General features: G+C 44.9%; 1 protein-coding gene across 8 annotated transcripts in view; it reads right to left on the reverse strand.

Moving 5' to 3' along the window:
- Nucleotides 1-57: 57 nt before the first annotated feature.
- Nucleotides 58-20,334, reverse strand: part of Dati (zinc finger protein datilografo) — an 85,357-nt gene continuing 65,080 nt past the window's right edge. For 5 of the 8 annotated variants that reach the window (XM_070660308.1, XM_070660271.1, XM_070660299.1 and 2 more), the window contains exons 6-12: nucleotides 18,614-18,781; nucleotides 18,252-18,374; nucleotides 17,939-18,079; nucleotides 17,271-17,462; nucleotides 16,240-16,460; nucleotides 15,905-16,058; nucleotides 58-15,779 (exon numbers count right to left, since the gene is read on the reverse strand). In XM_070660308.1, the coding sequence (XP_070516409.1) occupies nucleotides 15,652-15,779; nucleotides 15,905-16,058; nucleotides 16,240-16,460; nucleotides 17,271-17,462; nucleotides 17,939-18,079; nucleotides 18,252-18,374; nucleotides 18,614-18,781 (1,127 nt within the window). In that variant the 3' untranslated portion in view covers nucleotides 58-15,651. Of the gene's footprint in view, nucleotides 15,780-15,904; nucleotides 16,059-16,239; nucleotides 16,461-17,270; nucleotides 17,463-17,938; nucleotides 18,080-18,251; nucleotides 18,375-18,613; nucleotides 18,827-20,334 lie in introns of all 8 variants that reach the window. The other 3 variants (XM_070660281.1, XM_070660325.1, XM_070660318.1) reach the window with 3 other exon arrangements.

Here is a 20,334-nt window from a genome sequence, read left to right on the forward strand (position 1 = left end):
AAATCGCATAGATCAATTTCATTTCATGTATCAAAATTTCTGAAGTGAATTTGACTCTTTTCCTTTTTTTTTTTTTTTTTTTTTTTTTCGTAAGAAAAATTTCGCGCGAAGATCACTTTCATTAAGCGCCAAGCCGACTCGCTCCGCAGACATTAACATCTAACAAACTCTTAATCCTCGATCGTAAGCCTAAAGGATGTTTCAAGGATCGGATCTTTTCCCATCCTCGATTTCGCGCTGGTTACCTGTTTTTATTTCGCGGTCCATCGATCGTGCAGTGTTCAATGGCGGCTATGCGCGAGCGCGTGTCGCGGCACGCGCATAGACGCGTGTGTTTTATCGGATTACACTTACAATCTAATTACACGTCGAAAGTAATGTCGTAGTAATGTTCCCACGTGGAGCACATTGTATTTTGATATGTTCGAAAGAACCGCGATGCTACGCCGAGGCCTTCTCGCGCGCCGCATTGCGCGTTGTTAAAACTCGAATGAAGTATTTCACATGAGAAATTACCAAAGATATTGTTTTCAAATTCGAGAAAGCCTCGGCGAAGCGCCGTATACTTTTTTTATATTTTTTCTCAATAAATTTTGCGCCACGTAAATCAAACACACATCTTTCGAGCGTCTAAATATGCAGCGTGACATGATTGATCGATAAGAATTGAGCATGTTTTTCGGCTAGAAACTGCGGCGGCGAAGGGTGAGCTGGACCGCGAGACGAATCTGCAATTGAAATCTGCGTCTCGCACTCCGATCGGGCGTTGGAATATAATTGCCTCGTCAGAGAAACCGACGGGAGTACTTTTATTCGTGATCCTGGTCACCCGTCGTCGTCGCATCTGGAAAGATAATTGACGGCCGATTGGCTGACCTAAAATATTTGATTCCAGTAGCTATCGATACACGCTAGTTTTTGAATTCTCATCGAACACTGCTCACGTACGCGAGACAGATTCGGATCATCGCGTACGTGGTAGGGAAAAGACTAGATTTTTTTTTTTTTTTTTCCGAATTTCGAATTTTCCTTCCACGCGTGCCCGAAGCTCCTTCCATCGTACAGAAGCACCCTTTCGTTTCATAGACGTATTATCATTATCATCATCAACAACAACAAAAAGAACGTTTCTAGAGATACGCATACGCTTGTAATGCGCTTTCGTGCAAAAAGGCTCTCGCGATTTCACAATTTGGATCTCGCTCTTCCACCGTTAGTCGCAATCATCGACCATTCTCGTTCTTATCTCGTAGAGATTAATCATCACATCGTAATCATCAATGAGACAACCTACACAATGCGGAACTCGCTCGTAACCGAAAGAGATTGTATGTATGAATTTAATTGTATGACATGCTTTCTCCTCTCTCTCTTTTTCTTTTCTTACTATGTAGTACTTGTTTTCAGATAGTTTTTTTTTTATTTCTATATATTTTTTTTCGCGCATTAATTAGTTCCAAAATTCAAAATGGTATGTACGTAGCTCGCGACATGCATTGGCGCTTTGAGGATCCCATAGCTTCTCTAATTGCAATCAGAAGCGACCAGAATGATTAGCGAGGAGAAAGATCTTTCTCCTCGCTTCGGCATTCTTTGTCGCAGCTTCTGATTTTTTTTAGCTCGTTATCGCACCTTTCGAACATTAAATTCTCCATCGAAACATCTCAAATCGCGTACATCGCTCTCCATCTCGATCGGCTGGCTCCGTATCAGATGCTGCCGCACGTAATCACGAACAACAAACCGATTTCGAATGCTCGCGGTGTCAAAATTGCGAGCTATTTTTATTTTATCCCACGAACGTAACGGCATCAGGAATTTCTCTCTTAATTTCGTATTAATTCTAAATGTGAATTTGAAATATTAAATGTGAGTGACTGATTAATATGAATATGAGTAATTAATGCGGCAGTAATGAACGAAGCGCGCTCGGGATGGAGAGGGCAATTGAAATAGTTATCTCGCCAATCGACAATAAAGAATGCATCAAGAGTCGATAGCGATAACTAATAATAGTGGTAATAGCACTAATTGCAGTAACTGATAATAACTAATAGCGTTTAATTAATAACGAATATTGCCGGGTGTACGAGTACGCCATGTCGAGATCAATGTAACATTAATTTCACGTCGCATCACATATGTAATATATTTTAATGTACTTAAAGTATTCCGAGGTATCGAATTTTAGCTCAAGCGCGCATCCAAATTTTTCGATGCGACTAGGGGGAAAAGATTTTCAAGAGTTATCCCCCTCTGTTGCTTGCGAGTTTAAGCGTTCGTACGCCCGGTACTTCATCGACAAGGTATAATAGGTAACGATAAAATTTAATAAATGCACGTGTCCTAAACTCCATGTGACAATCGTCAGCGTATTTTAAAGATTCGACACATCCTGCTCTCTCTCTTGGGCAAAAGAAGCCGTTGTCAATTGTGCACGTGCGTGGGCGCGCGCGAGGAACCACATATACGAAAGGTGAATTACAAAACGAAAAGAAAAGGGTTGTAAAGAAAAGAACTAATTACGATTGAATTGACACAAAGAGAACTAGACATGTATCACATCGATTTACCTAATGTATCATACGCGAACGAAGACAGAACAGTTTATAACACGGATTCTAACACATACACTGCCGATAATATAATAATAATTATAATATTAATAATTAATAATATTGTTATAATAATAACATATAATATATAACATAATATAATAATAATAATAATAATAGCGATGTACTAATATTTTCTAGCGATAGCGGTAGCAGTAGGTGTAATAATAGGAGTGGTGGTAGTGTTGGCACTACTATTATGTAATAGTTACGGCAGGCTAAGCCTGCGTGAGTGTATGCGTCTAAGGCATGGGAGGAAAAATAAGGAGGATCGTAACAAAAATAAGAATGAAGTTGTCGGCTAAAATTTAACGTGACCTACGTTCCGACGGATTGCAAGTAATTTTCATTAATCGAAGATCAAGACTCAATCTATATGAGTAGTAACTAAAGAACCGTAGTTTGTATAACGTTGCGTGTACATGTGGGAAGGGTGCGTGCGTGTTGTGTGCAGGATGCGCGCGTATGCGTGCACGTGGTACAAGTTGACCTACTTTACGTTTTCAGGATGAGTGCAGCCAGAGAGTAGGGCCGCTAACTAGCTAACGTAACGGCTACGCTTAACCGACTAATTAGTTAATTAATAATAGGCAGTAACTAATCGTAAAAATCTCTAGCTTGTTTCGTCGTTTTTAAACCAATTCTGACTAGCAAACGTAACTTGACGAGCTCGCTCGCCGAACGCCGCGTTTTCTACCACGCTCGCTTTTCTCTTCTTTTCTACTTTCTCCGCAGAGAATCTTTCTCTTACCGATTATTTTATTTTATTACTTTAAAAAAAAAATTTTTTTATTAAATAGGAACTCTCTCATAACGAGACCGAAAAAAATAGTCGCGTGGAGACTGAAAGCGTGGTCTTCAATAGTAATTCCGCGGCTCGGCGAACGAAAACGTTGCGATGAGACGATTGAAGAGTACGTACAATGGGACGTGGAAGAAATAAAATTCAATCCTCGCGGCTCGTCGTTTCGAACGAGCTCGATTTTCTCCGCGACGCGGCGCGTAAAATGAGATCGAGATTAGTCCCTGCACTCTTCGTCTTCCAAACGAAGAAAGTACTCTGGTAAAAAAAAAAAAAAAAGGGGGGGAGCGCAAAAAAGGAACGTAAAATTTGAATAGCTCTTACGTGGCGTACATCATACGCGAGTAAATTAAAAAAAGAAAAATAAATTGAGAAAGCGAGAGTCGAATTTGATAAGTCTAAGGCGCAAAGAAAAACGCAGAACACATAAATCTTAATTAACGACAATTTGCCTCTATCATCTCCGTCTTTCTCAGTCGTGCGATACCACGCGTCTAACTAAAAAGAAAAATATAACAAACATAATGAAAACCAATCTCGCGCGATTATTAACAACAATAAAATTTCGATGTTTAAGTGCCTAATAATAATTATTATTAGCAATAATAATAATAATTATAAAAATAATAATAATAAAGGAAGAGAGAAGGATTGTAATTTCCTAACGCGGTATCGTGTTCCGTTTTTTACTTTCGCGTAAAAATATTTAATCGCTAAGTGACGTATAGTACTTAATCAGTTTATGTCGTGATTAGCGTGTAGGTGTGTTTTGTGTGTGTGTACAATTAAAAAGAAAAGGAGCCGCGTAAAGAAGGAAAAGAAAAAAAGGGGGAGGCTCTCGAAATGTGGCTTCTCTTTTCTTACTACCGCTTCTCGTCGATTTACTTAAGAATTATTATTTTGTAACGTATTATGGCTTCGACGATCCGAACTTTGAACCGAGAGAATTGCATCCCGGATTTTTTTCTCTCTCTCTTTTTCTCTCTTTTTCCCCTCTCCCTTTCATTTCTCTATAAAATACGCCTCCAATTGCCCTCTGGCAATCTCGTTGTAATAATAATTATAATAATTAATAATTAATAGTAATCATAATAAAGTCGTAGGCTAATCGCGGTATCGAAAAGCTGGGGCTTGCTAGACGGATTCTCGACGTTTTAATTTATTTTATTACTTTGCGAATTTGCTTTTCACGTATCTTCGTCGATCATGGGTCAATTAATTTTTTTTTCGAGCGAGACATTACGTGAGAGATCCCGTCTAACAGCCTCACCAGAAAAGCGTGAGGGTGGGTATTTTTATATGCAAAAGGAAAAACTCGATGGAACAACAACAATCGAAGCTTCATGAAAGATCCATTCGCACCGTACATTCATCTTTTTTTTTTATAACTTTTTGAATGTTTATCGTTTTTGCTTATACAAGGATCGGCCCGGATCCTGGCCGGCGGTTTGACACAACGAAAAGAGGCTACGTTTTGTCAGCAACGCAGATATTTCCTCGTGCACGGTCCCGCCATCCCGCCAATTCCACAGATTGCATCTCCAGCATCATGTTTTCCCTTCTTTCCCTTTTTTTTTATTTCTCTTTTTGATCTCTTGATTTTATTTTCTTCATTTCTTTCTCGCACGCAGAGGTGATATGCGCGCCGCACAATCTCATCGAAATTATCTCATCCTCAAGCCTCCTACTTTCCTTTTCTCTTTCCGTCTCCCTCTTTCTTTTACCTCATTAAATAAGTACCGATTTCGCCTGTCCGAGTTAACACCCGTCTCGGCTTTGTACCTTTTTTTGACTAGAATTGAATTTCGAACGAAAGATCGCTTCTTCTCTGCCGCGATCTTCTCGGAGGCTTGAGATCGTTTTTTCCCCTTTCATTCTCTCTTTTTTTCCAAATTTTTTTTCTGTCGAACGATGCTGGCCGGCGGGACCGAAAGTGCGTCGGTGTGTTTGCCCAAAAGGGGACTTCGACCAAACTCAATCGATACCATTAAACCTGCACGCGCATCCTCGTCGCGCTCTTTGGAGCATCGTGCTGGTGGTTCGCATGCAAAAGTTTTGCAGAGCTGTCCTCGTCGCGACGAGGCTGTGCGTCGAAAATTAACGATAACTTGCGCTGTATTACTCGGTAACTAACTGTACGTAAAAGTCTGAATTCTGAAACTTAACGTCCGCTTTTTTTTTTTTCTTTCCGGAGTCAAGGCCAAATCGCGCTTCGTTCCTTTGCCGAAAATGTATCCATCAGAACAGTACAATTAATCTGCATCACTTTTTTCAAGTAATTTTCTAAACTTATCCAAAGGCAATACTTCGAGGATGCAGAAACAAAAAGCGGCATCTCTCCGAAATTCTCTTTTGCTAAAAGTAAAAAAATGTCCGTATTTTTTATTTTCTCAATCGTGGAACGAAGCGCGATCGCCGCTAGACTCACAACCAAGTTTACCGCGAACAGACGTGAGACAACATTGTATATGGGGGATGAACGGTTGGGGCGGTGGGTGAAAGGGATGCTTTGTTCCTGCGGGAGCGTGATGAGGTGGATTGGTTCGCCGGTGGGGACAGGTGGTAGGGTATTTTGTATTGTGTAGAAAAACAACGTTGTAAGTGAAATAACTTAACGTTGCACTTGAAAGATCGTTAAAATAATGGGGCGCGGGACACCTGAACACGCATTGCCCGAACGCAATCGCGATATCGTCGAGCGGTCTGAAATGGTCCTGGACGAACGTCGGTCGATCAAAGGGTTAATCAAACGGTTGAGCATCCGACGCCGGATGGAGTCGGACGAACTTCCGAGAGTCGCCAAACTTGGCGCTTTTTTTATTTTTATTTTTTTTTTATTTCTTTCACGTTGATTACTCGGCGGATAATTTCAATCTGAAATCCCGGCTCGCGTGTTCAGGTACCCTCCGATTCGCGTCCGAGTCCCAAAGTCCTTTCTCGTTGATCTCCGTAGTGAGTGCCTCCGCGATTTCTTTATTGAATAGAGGCGGTGCGCGCGGTATGCGCGGCGCTACCGCTCGGTCCTTACTTATATACTGGAGTACGTGTAATTAATAATTATTCATGTGTGTATGCGGTACGGTTAACTGTTAATTAAGTCATCTTGAATGATTACTGTAATTAATTAATCGTTATCAGTTAGTTAAATATGGCTCCACCGTGCAATCGTCTATCTCTCTCCTTCTTTCTCTCGCTATCTTCTCCACCTCGCGCCCTATCAGCTTCATCAGCTTGCTTTCTCGCGCCTATCTCAGAGTATACAACGTACACGTTGGCTAAACTACAGACACTTAGTACACTTATTATCATATTTATTTATTAAATGTCGATTGAATCGTGAAAGGAGAGGTTGCGAGCGACCGATTCGGTGAGGTTGGGAAATTTTTTTTCTTTTTTTTTTTTTTTTTTAATTTTGCTCTTAGATTTTTTCTCAAGTAATGCGATCGAATTTTTCGCGCCGGCCGCTCGAGGCCCAAAGAACTGAGTCACAAGTCCCCTCGGGGATGGAAACGCTTAGTCAAACGGTGGATCGGGATGGGAGAGGTTTCAATAGGAAGTTGCACACGAAATGAATCCGGTATACTTCCGGTCGCGCCACTATCCGATTAACGGTAGATGGTGTACGACAAGATTCTGCAGACACTGAAAAAGACCACGTGCTTCCTGTATACTTACTTATTTAACTGTTTAACTGCGGTACACTGTGATTACTGTCCTACTATAGCACTACTAATTGTGAGTTATACTTGAGAACTGTCTGTTTACTGTAACGGAAAACCCTGACGAAGGCACCCACTCAGCGGACATGTATTGATTCATCTCACGTTCGCGTGTTGCGTTATTATTTTTACTTTTTTTTTTATGCCTATTTAGTTATACGCTTTTGATAAATCCATAATTTTTCGTACGTTATGATTTCACTTGTCTTTCACATAATTAACATTTTCTTTCTTATATTATATTTTTTTTTATTCAATTTGTTGCCAGATAAACGGACTCGGCCTCTCACCTCGGACACGCATGCGGGGGGTTGCTCAGGTTGAGGTTGAAAGAAACACATTCTCCTGAACGTAAGTATGAAGAATATTTTGAAAAGAGTATCGCCTCGCCGTGGGAAGATCACGCGGTACGATCGACATATTCGTGTTCGCATGATCTATCCGCGATGAGGCAGCGCGATGGGTCCGCACGCTCGTCGTCGTCGACCGTTATTAATAGTGTAAATTGTTTGGGATCATGGCAGTCGCTACTTCTTCACGACTTCGATCGATCATAAGGTTTAGAGTCTTTAGATGCTCTCTCTGCTCCCGGTGATTTCCTACTTTTTCTTTCCCATCCGCTCGGCGGCCGAGATTAAGATCCACATTTTCGTTACACGCTTGACGTTAAGCGCGACACTCCGACTTACTTCTATCATCGGTATTGATTGCCGTTCTCTCGGGAGAATTCAAGAAGAATGAGAGTGTCGTGCCTAATGTCAGGAATGTCAAGAATGTGGAGTGGAATTAATCGAATTTTGGTTGCCAAACATTGCATTTAGATGCCAAATTCGTAAATCAGATTGCCTCGACCGCCTTGATTGTTTCGATCTGCCAGGAACCACGGAAAATTTTTTTTATTACCGGTTTGCCGAAAATTTTGTTATCGCGGTCGTTGAAGTCTCCGTAATCCGTTTCCACGTAGGGTATTACCCGTTGACTCGCTGCCGTCATCTCTCTCGAAGTTCTCTCTCTGGGGCCAGGACGAACGCGTGTGCTATGTATGGTCGAATCGACTCGCCGAACGACGGAACCCACCGCCTTAACAACTATGGCTCTTTCATTTATATAGTGGACATTTAAACAACTTATTCCGGTTTTTAATCACGGAGGCTCGGTCAGGGTCACCGCGTGAAGACGCGAATGCCGCCGAGGCGCTCGCACTGCTAGACTGTCGGTTTTATCATATGCTGCGCACTTACGATACACACTGCCGCGAATAATATACGCGTACGTCGTACGTCACGCCGTTGCACCCAGCAAATATTGCCGCGCAATCATAGCTGCACCGCAAAATCCTTGCGCCGGGCGCGACCGTACGCGCGCGGCCGATCGTACGTGCGATATGTATTCGCGCGTCGTGAGATTATTTCATTAAAAAATTAAAACCCGATCGAAAACAAATCAACGGTTTTTGCTTGCAAAGCCGCACTCGAACAACGGCCCTTATGCAATTGCCGCTGCCACATTCCTCTTGGTTGTGTGTTCCTTATGTGGTTATTACACCTTTCGTGGTTGCGTCTCGTGGAACAGGGGGTCTCTCGGTGGCATCCGAGGTGCCTTTCCATTATCTGCATCTTCCGCACGGCTGAGAACTCGGTCTCGAACTTGGTTCGCCGTCTTGCCACTCAGAAAAATCTTTCTCTCGTTTTTCTCGTCGACCCTTGTCGACGAGGTTCTTCGGCACCCTCGCCACCTGTTCAGCGTCGGGACTCGGCCCGACAAAGAGGCCACCCACACGTCACATCCGGGTACTCTTGTGTCAAGTCCGGGACGCGTTTCGAGCGTGCACGCTCACGCGTATCTCCCGCGAGCGCGCACGCTCCGTTCATCATCGGTACTGCATCCAAACGTATGCCAAAGGCCGCGAAATTTTACCGCGTTTTTTCATGTATTTACGTATCACTACGAGCACAAACGCGTGTGCTATTACATCATCCACGAATTTTGCTATTTTCTCTTAAATTACCGTGAAAAATCGTTTTTTCAACGGCGTCTGAGAAGACGCGCCTCCGCCTGGAAAGCGAGACCCTCCTCCCTCACTTTCTCACCCTTTCTTCGGCGAAAAGGGACTTTTTCCAGGCGGATTAGTGTGTTCTGCGCGACGCACGCGAAAATATAACGTTATTTCGGGGCCGAATCGTGTCTTTTCAAAAATTCCTTTTTGGACAATTTACAAAATTAATTGGCTTTACATATCCGTAGCGTCTGTAGTTAAGTGTACAAAAGTGTGCTTTAAGTGTAGAGAAGTGTGAAGATCGTGTCGTTGTCATCGTGTGCTATGAGGGTGAACGCGCGCGCACGCACGCACGCACGCATACGCGCGCGCTCGTGTATTGAGATATGTTTGAGCGCGCGGGGTTGCACGCTCGTGGAACCAGGGCAACTTTGCTTTAACTTGTGTGTCGTTTAGGGCACGGCCCTCCGCGTGTCGGGGACACGCGCCCGCTTTGTAGGTACTTTGTTTGCGTTGATTTCTGTCACTGTTGTATCTGTTCCTTGGCGTGAATACCAATTCTACCGCGGCGGCGGCCGCGCGTAACGCGCGCCCGCACGTCCGCGGATTTTCCGTTTGATTCGTGAAGGTCGAGTCGTATTTGTAAGTGTGTATGCGCTGGGAGTATGCACCAGCGCATCCGGGCTATGGCACTTTTTAGATTATTTAAACATTTAGCAAATTTACATGAAAGAGATTAAGATTATGGGCAGGGCCGATTTTGCAGTCGACGTCGCGCTGTGGATTTTCCTCGTCGTATGTATATATATACATTCTCGTATATATACATACATATTTTCGTCGTTTACCATTGTGGGCCTCTTTTCGACTATCTTAGTCGTTTCCACGGTTGTGGACCACGGTCGGGCGCTTGTTAGCGCATCAGGTCGTCCGTGACACCTCGGGACGTTCCTTCCTGGATTCTCCCGTCGTTGGGCGTCTTCCTCTTGTATCTCGTCGCTCCTCAGCCGCTCTTATTTCCGCCTCGATACCGTCGTCTTTGCGCGGCTTCGTTGCCTCCCTCGCGACGATGACGGACAACCCAACCGTCTCTTTAGATTGTTCACGGTCTCTCGCGCTTTTTCCGCTTCCGCTTTGTGACCGCGAGCTCGTTTTGCGCCGCGGCTCGCGGACAACGTCCCGCCGTTTTCTCCTATCATCGTAGAGCCCGAAAATCTCACGCGGGCGCGTTTGCGCCACCGGCCCTCTTACGAGTTACGGGCATATGTAAATCAATATATTTGTAAATTATTTTTTTGTGCTTTTTTTCCCCCCCACCGCGGTACGAGCCGCGGGGGAAGTTTTTTTTTTATTATTACTTTTTCTTTATCTTTATCCTCGCTTACGTCTCAGTTGATTACAGAACATACACTACTAGATCTATTGTTTAACGCGCTTGTGTGTGTGTTTTATTACGTTTTACTTTTTTTGTATTATCCTCCGATTAAATTTAAAATTATGGTACACGTTCGCGGGGCACGGGCCGGCGCCTCGGGATTTCTTCCTTCTCGCGCGGGGATGCGAAGGTTGGGGAATCATCCCGCCGATAGTTAACGTCGCTTTACTGATTGAAAAAGCAACCCTCGGCGCACGGCAGGATGCACCGGTCGAAAGCAGTCGTCTATCAATCGTTTCATGACCGCGATTTTATCATGAAGGATCCCGACGTGATAGTGATGGTAGTGTTTTGTATTGTTGTCGCTGTTTCACTATTTTTTTTTTTTTTGTGATGGTGATAGTGAGATGGTGGTAATTATTAAACGCTGACCTTTCCATCCTTTCCTGCTTCGCTATTTCGCGCTCTTACTACCCGTTTTCGTGCACCGTTCTCAGTATATCTCGACGCCTCGATTAAGGATCGTAAAATGAAATTACGTGTTCTATTAGAAAATCGGATGACTCGCGAATTTCCGACGAGCATTTGCCTCGCGCTTTGGTTGCGCAACACGTGTGCTAACAGCTTCGCCTAACTAAATTCTGCTCATTCGCTCCCCGTCGTTCATTCTCAACCACGCCGATATTAACTAACACTCCTTTTCTAAGCAGATTTTCTAATTTGTCAGGTTCGCATACGTTCTCTCCGCCAGATTTTCTTCAATTTCTTTCGTCCTTTATTTTCTGCAGCACGCATCTTTCGCACAGAAACGCGGCAAAATTTTTTTTTTTTTTTTTATTTCTATACCTTTTATCTCGGATTTTCTTTTTAATCCGAAAAAAAACTACGCAATTTTTTGTCCGTAGAAATGTTCGCGAAAAATTTGATCCCTACGATGTTAAGTGGGCGTCGAAGTGTGCGACGTTTGCGTTTAGATGTTTTCCTATCGTAGCTGTACAATCCATCGCAATGCCGTATTGTGTGAGTGTGTCTGTATGTAAGTGTATCAATGTGTCAGAGTATCAGTGTCGAGAAAAAGAAAAATGAATTTCCCGATCGGTGGTGCCCGAGAGACAGCGATCGTACCCGCACGCGGCTTCCCCTTGAAGGTGTGAAATCCGCCCTTCAGGGCGACGGAAGCTGGAAAGCGGAAGCGATCGCCGGTCGTCGTGGGCACGCGCCGACAATGAACATAAGCACTGGTTCGATAAGAAACGATTATTGTTGGTTGCGTGAACGAGGTGTATGCACTCGTCCAGCTTTAGGTATTTACATAGAAACTAACCCTATTTCGCATTATGTACGTTCGTTTAAGTTTACCAGTAAATTCTCAGTTTATGCTTGTGATATCAAGGTGTATTTACATACTACTTAATCCGAGGAAAAAACGCCCTGTAACGCAAAAACTTGAATAATAACGATCAATGAATCGACCTGCGGCTGCGATCGCCGAAACTCGAGGAGACCTTACTTTATTTTCTCTTTTTTCTTTTATTTTATTTTTTCCTGGGAAACGCGCAGATAAATTCGCAGAGAATTATAATTTTTTCCAATTTTTAGGATTTACGATCTGCGTGAAAAAATTTATCTTAATGAGAATATTTTTGAGGAAAGATCAAATAATTTTTGGTGAACTTTTTTTTTGGAGGAAAGAAAAAATATCGGGTGTGTCCGTCGAGTTTCGATCGTAAGGCAAGTGCGATTGTTAAATGTAGCTTTGACGATGAATCCTTTAGTGATCTTTTCATCTCTCGTCCCAGATGGTCAAAAAGCCTGGCTATACGGCGGCTTTTCGGCGCGTGTCTTTTACGTTCAACGAAGATGACGACGTTAGGTTATTTTCGTAATTGGCGAACAAATGGACATGATAGATGGCAAGGAGACATGTATATCGTGAAGTAGTTTGAAAAATTTTTTCACAGGTCTCATTTTTTAGAAAGTGTTTTCCGAGCACGTAGTGAGAGAAGAAGATTTCTGCTGATTGTATTCGTAGGCGAAATTTCGTATTCGATTCAATTTTGAAAGGTTTATATTTTGGAAACATGGTTACCGATGGAAAGCGAGGATCGAAAGAGTTCTGAGGGGTAATTTTTTTAATCGAGCCGATCTATAACGAAAAGTCATACGTTTTTTGAAAGGGAGCAATAACAACGGTGAATGTCAATATTCAATAATATGTAAAAAAAAAAAAAATTAGACACGACGAAGAACCGATGAAATCGAGTCACGTAATAAGTAGATTAAATCGACTTTTCCATGTTTTAACTTTTATGTTTTTTTAAATTGCCACTCGTAATTTTTGTCGGCCTTTACTTTTTTTTCAAAAATTCGCGTTTTCGTGCTCCGAGAAAATTCATTTCAACGAAATGCCAAACGTGATTCTCTCCAACGTGTTTTGTAGCCAGGAGTCTCGTCTTCATCTTGTCTGGTCTCATCGAAAGATAATCCCGTCGAAACGAACCGATCCATAAGCTTGGTCAATGATTCGGAGAGATAAACGGGACAATGAAAAATTTGGTCGGCTTTCGAGATTCGGATCGATGGGACGTTATGAGAAAGGATACTTTTAGAAAGGCAGGGGAAGGGAAGGGAGCTGGCTCGAGTCTCTAAAAGTTCGCTCCACGATCAAACCTACAGACTTGTCTTCATATTCCGTCTCTCCCTCGTCATCCTCATCTTCGTATCAACTTTTTCTTTTTTGTCCTTTTGTCTCGTTTTTTCGTTCTTTTTTTTCTTTTTTTTTTTGTTCACCCACCTTCTTTATTTCCTATTCGTCTTCTTCTTATTCTTCATCCTAAGTATTGCGAGAACGTAACGGTATATTGCAAGTAAAAGTTCAAAACGACGCAAGAGCTTTACGCGTTTCAGATTATATTACCCGGAAATAAAAAAATATTTCGCTTATAACGATCACAGGACCTCAGATTACCTGAAGCACGCCATTCTAAAATCTCACTCTCGTCTTCGCATTCGCTCATCCTTGATGCTCACGAAGCATTCGCGTTCACTCGGTCAAATCCACTCGCTCGACGGCGCGCCCGCGAGCCTACGTCAATCCCAAGGTCGTTCATTCGTAAAATCATTCGCATTACGCATACGCGCATCTCCCTTTCTCTCGCACATGCCCTACTTCCACCTGCATCTCGACCTGTGCTGTCGCATTCTCACGCCGACAATACTTGGGACCGCGTAAAACTTCCGGGGGCGCGCGCTCCGCATTCACTCGTATTTCCCTTTCGCCTAACTATCCTAGTCTCATAGACCCTATATTCATTATTTATAATATTTATATATATAATATATATAATATTTAGCATTTAGTTTTTCTTATTTCTCTCTTCTTCGTCGCGTGCTTTGCTCACGAAAAATGCTCGCTCTTTCACGCTTACCGCACCTTCAGTTAAACGTGTAAGTGTGAATGGATTTCGCCCGTTTTTTTTTTGTCTCTATCATACTCTTCATACTCTGTATGTATATATAATATATATAATATAACTGTTTGTAATAACTATATTTTGTTTGTTCGCTTATGAGCTAATAGTTTTCGTGCTACTAACGAGCACAAGTTGCGCGCATTATATCTTCACCTTAAAAGTGTGCTGCTGATGAGTTTTGTAATATATGTATTGTACATACGTGTAATGTGTGTGTGGCTGTGTGTGTAATGTACTTACGTGTGTCCGGTCGTGTGTGTGCGCTGTACGTATCTGTCCCGACGCGTTTACGTTTCCGACGACCGTTCGTTTCTCGTGTCAACGTCGTTTCGTCGCCGTCGCGCGCAAAACGTTGATCGCAACCGAGAGAACGTCCGCGCGGATCGCGTCGCGTCCGTCTAGTCACACACACACGGGGAAGGGGATTTTCGGTACGTATATAATTAACAACCGTACTACGCGACGACACGACGCCACTCACCGGTGGTGGTACGTTCGCCGCGGACGCACACGTCACGATGAGCTTGCGTACGTAGGTGTTATTATTAGGTGTGCGATCCGCTCTTCATTAAGCATTACGGGAGCTTTTTTTACGATTAGGGGGGGGGGCGTAGAGGGGGTGGAACCTTTTAAGCGCGGTTCGGTGGAAATAGACGTATCTATGTATAATATTTATATATATATATATGTTAGGTTTGTTGAGCCTGGCCAGCACGGGACGGCCGAGAGATCGCCCGTTGGACTCTCGGTATCGTCGCGTGCCGCTCGTTCGGCTCTTGTACTGAAAGATTATAGTACCTCGGGGGCCCGTTCAGGATTACCCCACTAGGAGGTGTCCGCGGTGACTTACTTGTTGTTTCTTTAAGCAGCGTTTCGGTAGTTATTATGGCACGTATCGGAAGCCGAGGCGGCGACATGGCAGTGGCGATGTTTTCTGAACATCCTGGTAGGAGACGAGGACGGCGCGAGAACGCCGCCACAAAGTCCGTTCGTGGTCGCCGGTGCGGGACCGATGTAGGAACAAAGACGCGAAGCCGCGGGTGAACGCGGGAGGAAATCGCGAGGGGACGATCGTCGCCACTGCAATCTTGACCGCCTCGCGCCGTGCAACGATTTTGCTGTACACGTATTCTCACTTTTCGCGGCCCCATTCGGAGAGTTCATTAACCGAGGGTGGTCCCACCCGATCAATTTCCGATTGAGGTCCGACCTCACGTCGGTTCTATCCGAGCAGGAAGACACCGAAGTACACATTCTTTCTCGCTAAGTCCTTCCGTTTGTTTCGTATTTTCGTACTGCTGAGACAGCGAGTGAAATTCTAGTGACCACACTTGGGCGCAGGAGCGAGTTACGTCAGCGACGACGACGACGAAACGTCGTCGTCGACCGAAGGAAACGTAATCGCTCTTACGCGCTCTCGGAATTACCGATCATTTCGTCGGCTTTCCTTTTGACGCCACGGTCTTCAGGCTGCTGCTGCTGCTGCTGTTGCTGCTGCGGCTGCTGCTGCTGTTGGTGATGACCGATAGTGACCTGCTGCTGCTGCTGGTGATCGTGCAAGGACGTTGAACGCTCGACCGATTCCGGCTGTTGGTTCATGCGCTCGTTCTGCTGCAGGGTCATCTGATCTGACGCCCAAGGGGTCCACTCGTCTCAGTAGTAACTGAATTTTCATGGTTGCTGATTACTCTGTTGGTTGACGACGTGCTGGGCCAGAGTGAAACTCAGAGCGCGCGGATCGCCGCCGTGAAGCCTGAGGGCCTGCTCTAATCGCTGCTCCTGCAGTCGTAACGCTTCTCCTGAAAAGTAGTAGTTGAGTATCGCGTTGTCGTTAGAAGTCATTCGTTTTAAGTCGCGGGCCGGAAAAGCCTCGAGTTTTGACTTTGGGCGCGCGCCGGGCGCGTCGCCGATTAGCATTACTTACCGAGATCTGGCGTTAAGGTATCCTGCTGAGACATTTGTTGATTCGTATGGTGTCCTGGCATGCCGGAGGTGCTACCTCCGTTGTGCTGTCCCAAATGGTGCCTCACATCGCCACCCACTGCGGAACTCGCCGCGGCTGCCGCCGCTTGAGATACCTGTGCGCAAAGAGCGTGAAAAGAGGGCTAAAAAATGCCACCGGGCTTTATTTTTGTTTCAAAATTATTTCCGCAAGAGTAGGATGCATGAATTGTTTTTAAAACGATAATGGCGAATACATTGAGTCGCCTTGGAGTTTCGTGGCTGTCTGCTTTTTAATGTTAAAATTAGATCTCTTACCGCGAGTCTCAAGGCAGCTTCGGCTTGAGAACGGAGCAGAGCTTCCGCTTGATGCATCCTCAGAGCTTGCTCCGGTCCGCTCGCCTGCACTCCCTGCTGTTGAGGTCCCGTCGATCCTTGAGTACCGCCGCTCATATCACCGTTATTGCCCATTCTCATAGCCGCCGCAAGCGATGCCATGTCGACCGGCGAAAGATTAGGTGATACGGAGTTTTGCAGTCCTAACAGAAATGTCGCTTTCATATCTCGCTTACCGTCGAAAATCTCTTGAAAATTTATTTTCAACGAACGCATCGCGCTTTCTGAATTTTTTCCAGCCGCAATCGCAAGGCGTATTTTATCTCGTTTTCCAATTAAAAAAATTTTATTTTTGATTCGTACGATGTGTTTCGTAATCTTAAATTATAGCGAATAAAGTGAATGAGTACCATGATGCGCGGTGTGCGCGTTGAAAAGGTTTGCTCGCAAACGCGTGCTAACTTTTAACGAGGCAAGAGAGAAAAAGAGAGAAAGAGGAGAGGAATGGGCAGTGAGGAATTCCGATATTTGTTTTTCCTATTTCCACGACGAGTTTCTGAATGAAATACGGACTCGGGCGCGCTCGATGGGAGAAATTGCGTGCGCGATAAATTTTATTAAATTAACTTGCAGCAATATCACACGGGGGTATCGATAATCGCGCGTCGCGTTTCTGCAGGGCAGAGACGTCGTTTCTCTCGGCAACAACGAAACGAGTCGCGTCGGACGGCCGCCTGTAATCGCTCCCGAGCTCCCGTCGAAGACACGAGAAAAGCGGGCAACGAGAGCGCTACGTCGCGAGCAGAGAAACAACATTGTAAATCAAGTTTTATCGGTAATAATTGGAACGAAGCTATCGGCTTTCCCCTCGCGCAATTTCGCACTGATAAGTGATAACGCAGCCCTCGGACATTCGCGCGTCTCGCACGCTTGATCGATCCGTCCGATTGAGACACGACTCGTTCTCGTAATACATAAGTTTACTCCATCGTTATTTATTTAATTTCTCTTACCCGCCGACACGGCAGCCATGACGGCCATACGTTGTTGCTGCGACTGCATCTCCTCGTGGTATTGCTGCGCCGAACCCGGCTGGCTGCCCGTTCGCAGTATCTCGCTGAGCTTGCCGCTTGGCCCCGCCGAAGCCATGTTGTTGTTGTTGTTGTTGTTGTTATTGTTCAGTAGACCGGTGCCTGTGCAAAAATCTGCTCTCGTCAGTATGTACAGGGTAACAGGCGGGCGGGGGGGTATCACGCACATTTTACTAGCCTAACTAGGTAGCATACGTCATTCCGCGTATCGATACACATAAATCGGCACGCTAAAGCGTTAAAAAAGGCAACAACCCGAAAGTGGAAGTCGCCCTGTAAGAGCAGACCATAATGAGCGCCGTTCATATGAGAGAATTATTACTCAGACCAGAAATTCGTAAATATTTTATTTCGACTCAAGCATATATATATTCATGTATATATTCTAGCTTACGTGTACTACAATATGTTCACTAATGATACTTCACAACAGAGTTATGTCATTAACGAAATCAGAGAAAAAAAGGTGAATAACGGCGATGTTACAAACTGTGCTCGAGCAAATGCGACAATATTATATCTATTATATCTAGATACTTGGTGGGCGTTCATTTGTAAGTAGTAGACGTAGAACAAGTATCGTAGCGTACCAGGTTCACTACCGGCCGACGACAGTCTTCCGTTGCCGCTACTGCTGTCCGAATGGGCCGACGGTGACGGGCACATAGGTGGTTGTTGCAAATTTTGCGGTCCTCCGGATTGACTTCCTCCTAAGACGCCCAAACCCGCTCCTGTACAGTGTAAAGACGTTATATTACAGTACCGTCCGGTCGTCGGTAACGTGTATTGCTGTGTACAATTTTCAGAAAAAAAAAAAAAAAAAAGAAAAAAAAGAAAAAAACGCGACGCTTTTCACGCCGTACAATTTCGCAATATTAAACATTAGAGAAACGTCTTTTATACCTAAACTCGAACTCGCGAGAATCTCCCTTTCCCGCCTCTCGGCGGCGGCGCGGCTCAGCACGTACTGTGCCGCGAATTGATGCTTCGGATCCATCCTCATGTGTTCCATATGGCTCAGGAGACCTTAACATCAGAGGAAAACGAGCGTGGTCATAACATAGAAAGATTAACCGTACGGTCACGCGTATACGGACGATAACTGTGTCACTTGGTGTAAACGTACGATATACTCCACAGAATGAAAATCATAAGTTTTACAGCACAGAATGTAACTGAACTGCCTTTACTTTCAACATTGTTCCGAGCTACTGTCGGGCCTCGATCGACCCGCCGATTCGCGATTACGTGGGCTAAATACTTACCGCTCTCATGAGTGAAGACGGCTTGGCACACCGAGCATGGCCACATCCTGAGGCTCGTGCTAAGCTGACTGGTCTCAGGATGGCAGGCCAGATGCTTCCTAAGGCTACCCTCGTTGACGTAGTGCTTCCCGCACACTGGGCACGGGTGGTTGGCGGTCCGTCGCTTCGCTAGGTAAACCCCGGCAACGGAGGTTGTGCAGTCAGCGGAGGGAACAATAGGGCGACACAATTTCAAGGTCAATGCCAAGCAGGATAAGCGTCCCAAGGAACGAAAGCCGCCTCCTCCTCTCATCCAACTCCTCCACCATCATATTTTCTCACATATCTCTCTCTCTCTCTCTCTCTTTCACGCTTACGTTCACTCTTTCTTTTTTTTCTCTCTCTTTCTTTCTCTCTCTCTCTCTCTCTCTCTCTCTCTCTCTCTCTCTCTCTCTCTCTCTCTCTCTCTCTCTCTTTCATGCTTACGTTCACTCTTTCTCTTTCCCTCTTTTTCTCTCTTTCGTTTTTTTCCCTCCCCCACCTTATTTCTCACGCACTCACGTGCACGCGCGCGCGTACGTACGCACAGATTCCGGTCGACCTCGAAGGCGAAGGGAGACCTTACGAACGCGGATAGCCAAGGACCAGGAGAGTGCACTGACCTCGTGCACGCAGAGTACTCGTCGGCCGGCGCCGTGCCACCGCGCTGCTAACTCCCTTTCACGAGCAAGGTCGCTGGCCCAAAAAGCCAGGATGCACACAGACGTACTCGCGCGCGTTGCACGAATGCGAACGTACAGAGAAAAAGAATGACAATGAAAACTCTTCGGGGTGATCGTCTGCATCCGAAAAATACTCGCCGTTCGCCACGTCGAGTCGAGACGAAAAGACGTCGCCTGTTTCGTCCATCTTCTAGTAGACTTGTATTTTTCTTTTTATCTCGTACGAAGTCCTTGCGCTTTAAATAACGCTAACGTTATGTGCTCGACGTGCGCCTACAAACAGGCGCGATCCGTTAGCGCTCACATTTGAAATGCCGAGCGTGTCGATCACTGTGACAGACCGACCACCGTGTCGGCGCTCACAATCAAGAATAAAACGCTGATTTCTCGCTTTAAAGTTGAACGAAGAAGCAGAGTAGGTTGACTTTTGTTCTCTGTACGTCCGCGAGTCCGCACACGTATCGCGCACGCATGTGTCAAGGCACGCATAGAGATCGAACGAAAGACACCCTCGAAGCACCGTGTACGTGTATTAGCGATAGGTACCCAAGTATTAGTCGGCGAGTGTGCCAAATGCTACACGCCTTTCCCGCCCAGGCGAAAAACAGTACGAAGAAGTGAACAAGGGTAATGTGTGCGTATCGCCCGCGCCAAAGCAAGTTTTTGGGATAGATGCGAAACGTACTTAAAGACTAAAGAACGAACCGCCCTTCGTGTCTTGACGAACGGTTGCTCCACCTCTCCCTTAGTCTTACTCACGATTAACACTGCCGCTCTCGCGTCTATGTCGGTCTCTCTCTTTCTCTATCACGGAACCCTTAAGGATTCTGGCTGAGAATTAAATGCAGTTAAAGCAAACAGAGTTAGAGTTTTTCGCTTGGAAGTTAACGCGCGAGATTTGAACGTTATGCTCGTTAATTACACGGTGAGGAACGACGCGGTCAAGGTTTTGTTTTCAAGCTCGCTTCATGCAACGGTGAACTCTGCTTTACGAGACTCCGTGGCTGGATTCTATTTAAT

This window comes from Cardiocondyla obscurior, linkage group LG01 (assembly GCF_019399895.1).
Source record: "Cardiocondyla obscurior isolate alpha-2009 linkage group LG01, Cobs3.1, whole genome shotgun sequence".
NCBI lineage: Eukaryota > Metazoa > Arthropoda > Insecta > Hymenoptera > Formicidae > Cardiocondyla > Cardiocondyla obscurior.